The sequence below is a fragment of the Dromiciops gliroides genome, chromosome 4, assembly GCF_019393635.1.
Source record: "Dromiciops gliroides isolate mDroGli1 chromosome 4, mDroGli1.pri, whole genome shotgun sequence".
NCBI lineage: Eukaryota > Metazoa > Chordata > Mammalia > Microbiotheria > Microbiotheriidae > Dromiciops > Dromiciops gliroides.
Genome location: NC_057864.1, coordinates 105574231 through 105588454, shown reverse-complemented (window position 1 = coordinate 105588454; position 14224 = coordinate 105574231). Strand labels below are relative to the sequence as shown.

General features: G+C 50.0%; 1 protein-coding gene across 9 annotated transcripts in view; it reads right to left on the bottom strand.

The window, feature by feature from the left end:
* The window catches only part of SRGAP2 (SLIT-ROBO Rho GTPase activating protein 2), a 257394-nt gene that overhangs the window by 9288 nt on the left and 233882 nt on the right, over window positions 1-14224 (bottom strand). For all 9 annotated transcript variants that reach the window (XM_044001831.1, XM_044001832.1, XM_044001828.1 and 6 more), the window contains exons 18-21: window positions 9729-9953; window positions 6063-6142; window positions 1828-2008; window positions 101-247 (exon numbers count right to left, since the gene is read on the bottom strand). In XM_044001831.1, the coding sequence (XP_043857766.1) occupies window positions 101-247; window positions 1828-2008; window positions 6063-6142; window positions 9729-9953 (633 nt within the window). The remainder of the gene's footprint in view (window positions 1-100; window positions 248-1827; window positions 2009-6062; window positions 6143-9728; window positions 9954-14224) is intronic.

Sequence of the window (14224 nt, the reverse complement as noted above, 5' to 3'; positions counted from 1 at the left end):
ATGCAGCGCAGGGATGGAGAGGAGGGTTAGGGTTAGGTCAGGGGTGAAGCGTGGTATTAATAGTCGGTCAGAAGAGCAGAAAATGAAAAGCAGCGCTTACTTGTTGATGTTTGCAAGATAAATATCGGCTACATGACCCCCACTGGGACAGCTGGCCCCCGCTCTGGCTGTCACCTTTTCTTCAGGTGGCTCAGAAATGACCTCAATCTCAGACTTGGGGCTCGACCTCTCCGAGACACCATCCTCGCTGGCGGAGAAGCAGCGGGCAGGGAGGGAGGAGGGAAAACAACAACAACACAAAAAGCAGTGTTAAATTAGCAAGATGGCCCCCCCAACACACACACACACACACACACACACACACACACACACACACACACACACACACACACACACTCCCCAGCAGAGCTCCAAGATGGCGGCAATACCCAGTGGTCCTGGGCGGGTTGGCCCTGTGCAGGGACAGGAGGGGCAGGAAAGCGGGGAGTTAGGAACCTAGGAGCTGATCTGAGTTATTTTAAATACAATAAATAATCCAGCTGAGTTCTGTAGGCCCTTGGCTCCTCAGGAAAGCATGGCAGGAACCAGCTAGAGGAAATCTGGATCCGAGGCATCTGCCTTTGACCCCAAGGCTGGGCTGGCTGGGCTGGGACAACCTCCCAGAGGAGGAAGACGCACGTCCAGGCTGCTGCATGTCTGTCTGCTGAGGCTCTGGAGATGCTGGCGTTGAGGCAGGAGACCCTCAGGCTCCATCGGAGCCAGGCTAACCCCACTGAGAGCTTCCAAACTGCTCCCAGGTCCCTCTGGCTAATGGGCAGATAGGAAGAGGACAAGAAAGCCCCTTCTCCCCCTCAGCTCATCTTCTGCTTGATCTTGTAATGAAGTCAGAACACTGAATTTAGGAGGATTCTGGATGCACGGATCACCACCGGATCTGCGATGCTATCGACAGAGGGAGGTTATTCCCTGCAGAACAAGCCGGGGATAGGCTGGGAGGGTGAAGACTCACTCAGGATATCAACCTTTAAAGAATAATATTAAGGGAAGGACTATGAAGAGCACAATCCCCAAGGGAGGGCAATGGGAGTGGGGCACCAGACATCCTTCTCAGGCTGGGCTCCAGGTCGGGTAGGCCTTGCAACCCGGGGGCCAGGGCTGGGGCATCTCTAGACAAGGCCATTCCCCTCTGAGCCCATTCCATTCACAGGTGGAGCCTGTCTGCAGAACTTCTCTGAGGCCAACCCGATTCCTTCCTTGCTACTCCTCCCTCGCCCCAATCAGCCTCATCTAGCTCACTGAACCAAACTGGGTTCTTTCCACAAGGCTCCTTATTCTAGGTTCTTCCTAGAAAGGCAAGGAGAACCTTCATCACTAAGGCTCGTGTCTCTGGCTTGGATGTCTTTAGCCAAGATACACTTTTGTTTGTGGGTGAGGAAAGCGCTACAATCAGCTCATTGGACTGAGTTACTGCCTACTTGCTAAAAACCAAACACCTTTTCCCCCTGGAAGGATGAAGATGGTCCAGACCCCAAAGGAAATGTTTTCCAAGACTGGGAAGGGGATCCAGGGAGTCACACAGTAACATTGGCCTCCTTTAGCACTCATCAGGCACACACATGCCAAGTGGCTACTCGGAGGATTAGTTACTGGATCAATTTGTGGGATGGTGACTCCGGGGGCTTCCAGAACTTTGTCCCCAGCCAGAGGAGATGGCTGACAGCTCGTGCCTCTCACTCTCTGGCCACCTTCCCTCAGAGTCCATCCCAAAGGCTCATCTTGGAAGTGGCACCGGTAACCCTGGCCCCATAGCCTGTGGGCCCAACCTACGTGTCTTGGACCACGATGTACTGATGAGGGATGAGTCCATCAACGCCATTGTGTCGGCCCTCCCACCAGTCATCAGAAGCCCTGTGGTACAGCAACAAGGAGGCCCCCTTCTTGAAGGACAGTTCTCGGGCCGTCCGGCCAACATAGTCAAACTTGGCAATGGCTTCAATGGGCTCACACTCTGAAAGGGACAAAAGAGAAGGCAACGAACAAAATTCATCAAGTCTTAGGGGCTGCATAAGGCTCTGAATCCCCTAATCTGCAGAGACTGCTGGTGCCCAACTCCCGATCATCTGAACGGTGGATGCTAGCGAATGGATCTTTCTTCCATTAGAACCATCCAGTAGCCCCACAGGCCCTAGTGAGAGAGGCTGAGGGAGATGCAGCTGGCAGGACAGGCTTTCAGAACCTCGGCTCAGGAATGAACGCAGAGGCCCCAGAGGGCAGCCTTGGGGCGAGTGCTCTCCCAGGACAACTCTTCTTTGCTCCCCAATGGCCTCTCCATAACCCTTCCTCTTTGGCAGTTCATGCAGCCTGTGCTCTTAATGTTCATATCACTGGGTCTCGCTAGTCAATGACCTTAAGTACCCATATCATGGTTTTTCCATTCCACTTCAAACCCATCATCCTTATGGGAAAAATGATATTGTTTCAATCCAACCTTATGTGATGGAAGGTTGTACATTTCCAGAATGTTGATGGGCCCCAGTAACTCCCAAAGCATGCCAGAGATGGCTACAAGGTAGTTCTGATTCCCCCAGGCTGGCACCCATCCATCCATTCTTGTTTTGAGCTACCACGCCTAGGAACTCCTGAGTGGTCCACTCCAAGTTTCTGTTTTGGGCTACAGTTACTCATATCTATCAATCTACCTTGCTTTCAGGCTGCCCTCTTGGCAAAATTGCTTAACTGCATATGTGGGGTTTCTGTGTGGGAAGCCTTCGACAAAATCCTATATAATGTCAGTCTTCCAGAATATGGAGAGAAGGTGCCAACGCCTCCTTTCTGGCTCTCTCTCCTCTACCAACTGCTCTATTAAATTTCTTTCTAAAGCTATTTCAGATTTTGGAGCCTGTTCTCTCAAACAACAGATCATCTGTATTCACAATGACGACCACTCAGACACTCCAAATGTTCCCAATGTCCATGGCTTCCTCCTCTATCTCTTTCCAGTCCAACACCAGCATGGTCACACCCTGAGACTTCACCATCTCATGGAACTGGTCACCTCTAAGACTCAGTATTTGGACATTCCCTGTGCAACTACAACCTCTTATCCCACTCCCAATTCACCTGCTTTTTGCCCTCATTGTGATTTCCAGTCACTTGACTTATCCCGATTCTCTCATTTTATCTCCCCCATTTTACCTTTACTTGCCTCCATATCCAGATTCTACACCCCCCTAGCCCAGAAGGTTAATATATGCCTGGGGGCAGCTAGGTGGCGCAGTGGATAAAGTAGCGGCCCTGGATTCAGGAGGACCTGAGTTCAAATCCGGCCTCAGACACTTGACACTTACTAGCTGTGTGACCCTGAGCAAGTCACTTAACCCTCATTACCCGCCCCCCCCCCAAAAATGAAATAAAAAATTAATATATGCCTGGCCACTGTTGTTGAACCCTTCATTCCTCTGACCTGTTAATCCTGATCCCTAGGTAAACCCCACCACCCAAAGGCTCTCACTTCTGGACAACTGAGCATCAATGGGAAAAGTCTCATAATTAAGCTCATTTTCCTTGCTACATGCTGAGGTGCATAATCTCAACAGGTCTTTCATTTTATTTTTGCTGACTACTTTTCCAAAGCAACCGTTTCAGATCTCTTCCTTTCTCCTTAAGCCCCTCACTTCCTTCTTGTACAGCAGATATCTTGGCCTCTGATTCAGGAGATCGAGAACATCCAATGGGAACAATCTCGACTCTCTCCTCCAAACTTCTGTGTAGCATCACTGACTACTCTTCTCCTTCCCTTGTTCACCAAAAGAGATATTCCCACTGTTAAAGGCACTACCTTCATCCTGGTCACCCAGGTTTGAACCCTGATCCAATCCTCAAGTCCTCCTTCACACTCATTCCACATACCCAATCCATTATTACATCTTGCTGCTTTTCTACCTTCACAACCCATTCACAGGCCCCAGTACAGGCCCTTATCAGCCCTCCCCTGGACTACCACCTCCCAATTAGTGTCCCTGTCTTAAGTCTCTACCTACTCTAATCCATTCTCTATTCAGCTGCTGATATGACCTTCTTAAAGCCCCTGCCCTAGTAGCCCTCCACTCAATATACTTCAGTGGCTCCCTATGGCCTCCACAACAAAACTGAAGGCCGTGTTTGGCCTCTAAAGCTTTTCATAGCTTGACTCTTTCCAACCTTTCCAGGTGTGCAGACCTGATTTCATACACACTATGGTCCAGCTGTTCTTCACACAGGACACTCCAGCTTCCACCTCCCAGCTCTCCCACGTCTTTGCGCAGGCTGTCTCTAAGGGCAGGGAGGATGTCCTCCCTCATTGCTTTGGCCTCTTAGTTTAGAGGGCTTTCAGAAAGACCCAGTTCTCATGTAACCTTCTGTGGAAGGCCTTTCTGTGACTGGTGCCTTCCTCTGTAAATACATAACTAAATATCTCAATACCCACAATACACCCCCTTCTATTTGCCCTGTACATAGCCAGTATGTACTCGGCCCTGTAAGAATGTCACTCCTTGGGGCAGCTAGGTGGCGCAGTAGATAGAGCACTGGCCCTGAAGTCAGGAGGACCTGAGTTCAAATCCAGCCTCAGACACTTACTAGCTGTGTGACCCTGGGCAAGTCACTTAACCCCAATTGCCTCACTAAAAAAAAAAAAAAAAGAATGTCACTCCTTGAGGGCTGGGTTATCTTTGTCTTCCTGTGTAACCCCAGTGCCTGGTACCTAGGAAGCACTCAGTAAAGATGCTTGCTGACTGACCAGGATCCAGGGGACTCTGTTCAGGACTCCTCTTCCTGGAACTCTTTGCAGTCTATGATAACCCTGCTGACCCCACTCCTTTCCCCTGAACACTCTCTCTTCCCCAGGCAGCTGGGACACCATGTAACTCCTCCTCTGTAGCTTTCACTGACACTTCATCTTCTTCCTGACCCTTAGGGTGGATGTTGCCCAAGCCTCTGTCCTTGTGCTCTTTTCTTCTCTCCCTGCTGTCTCCCTTCCTTGACTTCCCTAGGCAGAGGGCTTCTAAGATCTCTATTTCCAGCCCTGACCTCTCTTCCTAGCTCCAGATCCACACATTGAGTGCTGAGTGAAAAGGAAGATGATTACTTATACATGAGAGGGCTTTCTAGATTCTACTCCTGGAAGACAGACATGTCCCCAAAGCAGAGAGGAACTAAAGGTTTTATGAGTTCCTCTGAACTCTTCCCCCAATACTGTGCTTTGAACCATTTGCCAGGGAGAACGGAATTCCCAGCAAGGTAAGAGGCCCAGAGAGCTCAGTAGAATGTCTCTTTGAGCTCTATGAAGCAGAATGTGCTCTATGTAGCTGCTGAAACTTCCAGAGCCCAAGTGAGCCAGACAGGGTAATGGGGGACTCTTAGAAGGAGGTGGGGGCGGGGGAGAGAGAAGATATCCTGGCTCGGCAGGTCTTAATAAATCAGAGGTAATGCAGAGACCCTCAGATGACAGCTAAGCATTCCGCTTTTCAAGCCACACCAAGCCAATGAACCAGCTGGAGACCCTTGCATGCCTCGATTTTTCCAGTCGGTGGCCTCAAGAGCATGTGGTCAACTCATCTTGGCTCCCAATCCTACCCTGTTTTGTTCTTGCCATTGAGAGTCTCCATTCCCTGGGATGTAGGGTTTTGTTTTTGTTTTGCTTTTTAAATGAACCCTCCATGCCTTTTTACTTGGTGTTACTTGGCGTTGAGTCTGCCTGGTGACTGGTGACTAGCTGGAAATCACTAGGAACTCAGAGTGAGGGTGGAGGGCGGGCTTAGGGAACTGGATCTATATTTGGGACTGCCACAGGATTATGGAGTGGGAAGAAATCTACGTAGCTTAGACTCTCCATCCCCTCGTTCGGACATAGGACTACAACTGAGCCTCTCATAAAAGCCGCTTCCCTCCAGAGGAGCGAAGGAAGTAGAGGAGTTGTTACTAACTGCTCTGGCATGTGGCAGGCAACACCAGATTACAGGAGGGGCTCAGGCCGTGTGAGCAGCCTCACCCCCGCCCTGGGGTCCCCGAGGCCACATACATACCATCATCACTGGTGTGGTGGTCCACAGTTATGTCCTGGGCGGAGTCTTCAGCTGAGGTAGTCTCTCCGTGGGGGCTTTCACTGCAGCAGAACCAAATCAAAGTCACCAAAAGCATCTCAGAGTGGGGAAATTGCCCGGGAGATGGGAGACATCAGCATGTAGGGAGGACCTGCTGGTTTTCAGGGGAGAGCAGGGACCGGGGCCTCTGCACATCCTCTGTCTCATAAATGCTCAGCCCCGTGATTTACACATAGCAGGCAGGCAATATGTGTTCCTAATAAACATTTTACAAGTAGGTTCCAGAGGTCATCTGAGCCAACCCATCTGCTCCAGGCAGAACTAGACAAACGAGCTGAGACAAGCTTGGCCTCACCCCTCTTACTGTAAGGGACAAGCAGGACAGACTTTAGGCAAGCCCCTCCGGGGCTGGTGGAGAAATTCCTTTATAGCAACAAAGAGGTGGCTCTCAATAAGCTGCCATGTAAATTACTCAGCTTTTCTCATTCTCTCCCTTCCCACCAGGCTCGATACCATTCTGTGGCTTTTGGGTATCTCCCCTGGTGGGAAGGTCAATATGGGGGTGTGAACAGAGGCAGGGAGAAGAGGGGACTCTGCAAAGAAGGGGGAGCGAAAGGTGACTGAAAAGGAAAGCCCTTGGCTGATATTGGGCTCTGGACTCCGGATGGTTTACTGAAAACTCTCTCTAAACCCTTTGTTTCAGCTCAACCCTGATGAACACGCCGCTGAGGGATAGAAAGCCTCAGCACAACCATCGAGTTTCTACACGGTCAGAGGCATAGGAAATCTGGTCCATTCTTGGCCTTTCCTTCTTTCGAACAAACCCAGCTCTTCTGAAAGTAGAGAAAGGGAGGAAGACTCTTGGGTCACCCTGGCAGAGAAGCACCACAAGACAAGGTCCCGTGACCCACAGACATTGAAGGGTTTCTGAAGTCTCCCTAGGTATGGAATCAGCTGGGTCTGAGGATGTCTGGAGAGAATACAAAACCAGAAGGGAGAGACAAAGGGTGCCAGAAACCTCCCTCTGCATCAGAAAGACACCCCCGCTCCACCCCATGCCACATAGTGGGCCCTTCCAAGGAAGACCCATACTTTCTTCTGCTAACACTGAGGACCAGGTTTTTCATGCAGCCCGAGGAAGAAAAAACGAAATGGGACCCAGTCCCCTGCCACTGCAGGAGTGCAGAGAAGCCTCGGCTCTCCCTGTCTCCTCCGGCCTCTCTCCAGCATCCCTTTTGCACTCCCTCCAGCCTCCTCCTGGAAACGAGATGCCTCTTGTTTTGATCTATGGTGGCTAAGCCCTTTTCTAAGAAAGGCTGAGGAAGGGAGGAGAGATGATGGTCTACAGACTGCCTTTCCCCTCTTGAGGCAACTGATTCTTGATCCACCAGATGCTCCAGTCCCGGGTCTTGTCTGATGCTGTCGGGGCCCTTCCACCTGTTTCCTGCTTAATCCTATGGTTTCCTCCCAGGGAATGGCTAGTAAAATCTGCAAACAGGGAAATTAGGGAGAGCGACCAGGAGAAAACAGACATTGTACTTGCTGGCTCCTCCCTGATAATGTCCTCTTTCTGAGATCATGAGCAGAGAGCCGCTGCATCCTGCTCTGGGGCTTGAGCACAAAAGAATAGACCCTTCCCAGTACAAGGGCAAAGAAAGGTTCAGAGCGAGTCCAGGCGTGTATAAAACATGGGAAGGGTGTGCCCGGGCACTCTGGGGAAGAATGACCCTTGGCCCTTCTCTTTCCCATTCCCTTGAGGCAGGTGAAACCTGGTTGGCCATACACACTTAGGGTCAAGCGCAGGGAGTCTTAACCTGGGTTCTGTGAATTTGTTTTGTGAATATTTTATAACTGTCTTTCAGTATAATTGCTTTCCTTTGTAATCCCATGCATTTATGCATTTAAGAAGCAGTCCACAGAATTCAGTGGACTACCAAAGGTGACAGAAAAAAGGTTAAGATTCTCTGGCCTAAGGCATTGTTCCAAAGTTTTCCAACAATTAGATCTCCCCTCACCCACAGGGGTGGGGATGAGTCAAGAAGACAATCAGGTCCCTAAGACCACAGAGACAGATGTCGCTTCTTGATGGCCCAATGTATGGACTTACCAATAATCTTGAGAAAATGGACAAACATCGCTCTCCAATGATTGTTTATGCTGGCAAAGCTTGTCCCATTTTTTCTTTTACCCACATACTTGAGAAAAGTTAATAGGTTATCACATGATATGGTGAGAGCACAGGAAAGAGCAAAGCCCGGGTGAGGAGTGTTACTGAGACTACTCTATACTACAGACGTGTGACCCTTTGGGGCCCATGGGAGTCATGGAGCAAGTTGGATCAGGGTGGTCCCCAGACAAACCCGTTCTCCTGTCCTCCCCTAACTGAGCTGGTCACTGGTGCTGGATTGGGTCCAGATGCCTCCTTGGGCTGGGCTCCTTTATGTTTTCAGCTGAGGCTCGAGTGCTTTTTATTCCAGGAAGGGAGGGCAAGAGGGAAGGGTTGGTAAGGGGGGTGAGAGGAAGGAGAAACCTGAAAGTAGCAGAAACACAGGTTGTCCCTGTGGCACTCGGCATTAGCTGGACACTTTTGAGTGGTCTCAGGGGAGGCGGCAATGGACAAAAGAAAGAACACCACACTTCATGGCAGGAGACCAGAGTTCTAGGATGAGGATGTAGCAAAACCACGTCCTATGAGGCACATATCCCAGAGGAAAGGAGAGATGTATGTCCAAGAGAGGGAGGAGGGAACAAGAGGCCTGTCTTCAAGTATCCCAGATGTTTGTTATATGGAAAGGGCATCAGCATGCAGGGTTGGAACCAAGGACTCTAGGGTCTAGGGTCCCAGATTTGGGCACAATACAAAGTTTGGAGCTCTCTGATTTGTAGGACAAACTGTCTGCAGAGGGAATGAGCTCCATCACTCTGGAGCTTTAAGCGAGAGGCTGGAAGACAACATGCCAATGAGGCTGCCGAGGGGATGCATGGGAGATAGAGGAGATCACACCCTCAAGCATTCTAATGGCTCCCTCTACCACTCAGTGGCTAGTCAAGTCACTGAAGTTTTTGAGGCCTCGGCTGTTTTTGCTTTAAAGGGGAAAAGTAATATCCCAAATCAGAGGGCTGTCCCAGGTGATCTCTGGGGGTTCCTTTCAGATCTCAGATGTAGGATTCCATGTATTCAGTAACATCATATTAGAGTTATATCTAATTTAGATACAGAATCGATTCCATAGCCACTCTGAATTCTTGAGAAGTCTAACCCACTGTCTCCAAAGAGGACTGCGTTTAATTAACCCACTTGGATGTCTACCCTCCTCTCTCCAGTCTTTGAAGAAGAGTGTTATGTAGCCTCGGGCATCTCACAACCCTTAAGTCAACAAAGTCTTTATGTATGCTTTCTCTCCCCACCTCTAGTAGAACATCATGTTTCTGGAAAAGGGCCCACACGGACAAAACTGTTCATGGCATGAGAGGGTGCCCGTTAGTTGGAGAATACTCCTTAGTATCTTCCATAGTTTCTAGTACTCCACTGGGTATATGGGAATGATTTAGGAAATGACTTGACTTGCCTCAGTCACAGAAAAAAAGGGGTGTGGAATTCCTTCCCCGGCGACCACGGGGGTTTCCGTCCCCTCCCCCCCCACCTACCAGTGGTCCTCCAGGCTCCCTCCCCTGCTGTAGACAGGGCCCTCCAGCTCCCTGGGGCTCGGGAAGATGTTCTCATGCTGCATGATGATGGTCTTGATTAGCTCATTCACGTGGGCCTGGCAGGAGACCTGGTCATGGCCTTCAGGCACCGACATCAGCGTAGGCCCGAAGCAGATGGCGAGGTTGTAGGGATCCATCATGTTCTCTTCGCTGAACTGTGATAAACTACAGGAGACAGGAGAGGGAGTCAGGACGAGGGGACGAGCAGGGGGGAGCCGTCGCAGAAGGCACGGCCCAGAGCAAAAACAGAAGGTCTGCAAATTGCCACCTGCCCCACTCTGGGCTCCCCCTGAGCTTCTTCAGCTAAGATGAGAAGGTGACGCCAGTGAAGTCACAATTCAGGAAACTCATCAAAGTGCCTTTGGAGGCCTACAGGCCTTCCTTTCTCCATCTCCAGAACTGCTTGTTCTGCCTCCTAAAGACGGGAGGACAACTGGCCCCTCGGCAATCCTCAGTGACCCTTCCCACCTCCTGGGAGACCAGTGGTTGAGGGGCTGAGGGGTCTGAGAGGCGCAGGATCTCCTCTTTGGAAGGCTTCTCTAAGCTCATTCTTCAGAAGGAAGCCTGAGGTGTGAGCTGGGATCGCTACTGCCCAGGGCATGCCTCTGGGCTGATAGAGTATACAGGGACCTCCCAAGGTGCCCTGGGAATCACATGGACTGAAGACACAGGCCACTGTATATCTTGCTTTACAGCAAAATGACCACATTATTGGGCTGCCTTCTCTCCAAGCCCTGGGCTTATGTGTGTGTGTGTGTGTGTGTGTGTGTGTGTGTGTGTGTGTGTGTGTGTGTGAGTGAGAGAGAGAGAGAGAGAGAGAGAGAGAGAGCGCACACATGAGCGAGTGATTAGCTTTCCTATTCTATCAAGCCAGCGCATTTCTTTCTGGGAACAGCTGAGGCAACTGCTTTTCATTTTTATACCCCCCCCCCACCCACACACACCCCTAGTCTATCCAGGATTTATTCAGGAATAGGTCAGCATGCTGATCAGCTTCTAAGGAGGTTTCTGCTGGATGGAGACTGGCTTCATTATTGGGGATTTACTTATCCTGGGAATTCCCTCCCAACCTGTCTCCCCCTCACCCAACAGCTGCTGTAGCCACATCTCCAACCTGGCCATGGAGCTGAATCCCTAAGTGAGCTGCCGTCACCTGCTGAGCCCACACTACTCCCAGACAGACCAAGGCTAGTTTCTGAGACACCCCTTTCATTTTTCAGTGCTTCCCACCAGGTCCCCTCATAGGCTGAGCACTGAATCCCCAGGGCCTACTTGTGAGCAATAACTGGAGGGGATGAGAGGCCTTCACCTAGAATGAGATCTAGAACCCAGCAGGGGGAGGCCAGGCAGCTTTTCATAGGGTGGTAGCATTTCTTACTGCCTTCCTCTATTTCTTCTCCCAAACTAAGATCTGAGGTCTGTGCTGAGATACTGTGTGTCTCTTAACTCTAACATCCTTACCAGAGTGTACCCAAATTCTAGATACTGTTGATTCTCTATTGCATGTCTGCGATGTCAATTCTTTACATATTTAGGAGGAAGTTGTGTAGTGGAGTAGAAACGATGCCAGCTTGCAGTCAGGAAGACCTGCCTCAAATACTTACTATGTGATCTGAGGCAAGTCACCTTGACTTCCCTCAGCCTCAGTTTCCTGATCTGTAAAATGGGCGGGTTGGACACAATGCTTTCTAAGGTCCCGTCCAACTATGATACTCTGATGAAAGAAAGTTCAACTCTTTGCTGCTTGGTATAAGTCAGATCAATTGGCCGGTGGCCTGCCTGTGAGATCTATATCACATTCTTTAAATTTACTGTCCTTGAAGTAGAGCTGGGAACAAGAAGGCAGCATTGCTATCACTTGGATAAGGATATATTTGGTTCTACTAAATTTTTTGTTCTCCTAGGAATTGTGTGGCAAGAAAGACCTGGATTCAAATCCTGCTTCTGACATTCATCAGGTGGATGATGACAGGCTAAGTCACTTAACCTCTTTGAGAGAGAAAAGCATTTGTTAATTGAAAAAAAGTAAAGAAAAGCTAAAAACAACAAAAAAACCCCACCAAGCCCCTCAACTTCCAGGGCAGGAGAGATGGCATAATGTACCTTCACAAAGCACCTAAAGAGCTCCTCACGTCACCTCCACCCTGGCCCTGGGACCTCAGCTTGGATAGATGAACCCTGACCAAAGACCAGGCCTCCACCTAACTTTGGCCATTTGCAAACCACAGCAGCACCGTGTGTCTATTCTGCCATTGTGCCCCCCCTCCCCTGCCATGTCCCTTTTCAGCTTTTGGTTCCTTCTCTCTCACTAGGGAGCTGCCCCAAGACCCCAGGAGGGCCCAAGAGTTGAGGCCAGGACTTGCAGGTGCTGCCTTTCTTGAGTTCTAGAGGCTCCATAGCACAAGCCCTAGGGGGAGCTGCAGAGCGACCTCTGGAGGCTGCCACAAAGGGATGTAGACTTGAGGGATGGCAGCCACCTGAGGGTGTCACACAAGGGGTCTCCTCCTCTATTTACGGGGTCTTGGCCAGTCAGGTTTTTTTCTGCTTCTCCAAGAATGAATAAGCAGTAGATCTTATCATGGAAATGATACAGGCCCCTGAAAGCCAGTCTAAGGCCCGAGGCACAGCTAGAGGCAGCCAGGTGGCACAGTGGATAGAGGCCTGGGCCTGGAGTCAGAAAATAGTTGTTCAGTCATTTCAGTTGTGTCTGATTTTTCAGGACCCCATTTTTGGGATTCTCTTAGTGAAGATGCTAGAGTGGCTTGCCATTTCCTTCTCCAGCTCATTTTACAGATGAAGAAACTGAGGCCAGCAGGGTTAAATGACTTGTCCAGGGTCACATAGGATAACTTAGGTCTTCCTGACTCCAGGCTCAGGGTTCTATCCACTGTACCACTTATCTGCCCAGAAGTCAGAAAGACCTGTGATCAAATCTAGCCTCAGACACTGACTGGCTGTGTCACCCTGAGTCAATCACTTCACCTGTCTGCCGAGTTTCCTCAACTGTAAAATGGGGACAATATTGTTGTGAGGGTCAAATGAGATATCTGTAAAATGCTTAGCGCAGTGCTCAGACGTAGTAGGTTCTTTATAAATGAGTATTCTTTTCCCCTTTTTCTGAGGAAAGACCACACATTAAATCCTCCAGTGAAGGAGAAGGGATAGACAGTGTGGCCACAAGCCAAGTCTTCACTAGGAGCTGCCGACCATTGCTATATCTAACAGGAATTCACAAAAAAATTTCCAAAGGTCCATGTTCATGTGACAAAGGGCCTATCACCTGCTTTCCACTTGCTATTTTTCGGAAACGTTTTGGTTACTAATGTTGCTTTGAGATGGTTTTCTGACGCTGAACCTGTGTGCTTCCCATCTTTTCTTGAATGGTGGGCAATGATCTAGTACCAGCCTGAGACCTGAGGATCCAGGCCCCAGACACATCTCCCAGTGACATGTTTACACGGCTCACTTCCTCTACAGGCCCTACACACACACACACACACACACACACTCTCTCTCTCTCTTCTCTCTCTCTCCCTGTCTCTCCCCTACCTTCCCCACCTCCCCCCAGCTCCCCCTCTCTCATAAACAGACACACATTCCCCATTTGGAAATCATGGCCAAAAGAAGCAGACTGTTCTGGTTGTGTCCGGCCTGCATCCCCAGAATCCCCTCCCCGCCCACTGTCTCACTCTAGCTGTGGCACCAAGGGGCTAGAGATACAGGGCAGATTCCCCCTTCTGCTTTGGGGGTGACACGGCTCATTTCAGGAGGAGGGGTGAGGCCAGGATCAGAGCAATGCTGACCAGTGGATCACTCAAGAGACTGACTCACTTAAGAGTGGTGGAAAGAGGTCCCCAGCTCCTCCCGGCCTCCACATCAGGCCACTTGCAAATTCCTGCCTCTATCCACAAGCAAATCCTGGTGCCAGGTCAGGGTTGGGACAGTTAAGACAGTGGGTATGGCCACAGTGAAGATAGGTCTTAGAAGGGAACAGCTGCTGGGACTCTAAGTTGGGTACCATCAGCAAGCCCAAGATATAGTCCAGAAGGAAGAAAAACAAAGTGTCAAAAATGGTTAGAGGGAGAGGGAAAAAGGGAAAAAAACACATTAACTTGGGGCAGCTAGGTGGCACAGTGGATGGAACACCAGCCCTGGAGTCAGGAGGACCTGAGTTCAAATCCAGCCTCAGATACTTGACACTTGTTAGCTGTGTGACCCTGGACAAGTCACTTAACCCCAAATGCCCCCCCCCCCCAAAAAAATTAGCTAGCCTTTCTATAGCATGTCAAGGCTTGCAAAGCTCTCTCTCTCTCTCTATTAATTCATTTGATCTTCTTCATATCCCTGGGAGGTAGCCTCATTCTACAGATGAGAAAACAGTCTAAGTGGTCAAGTGCCTTGCCCAAGGTCACAGAGCTAGTAAGTATCTGAGTAGG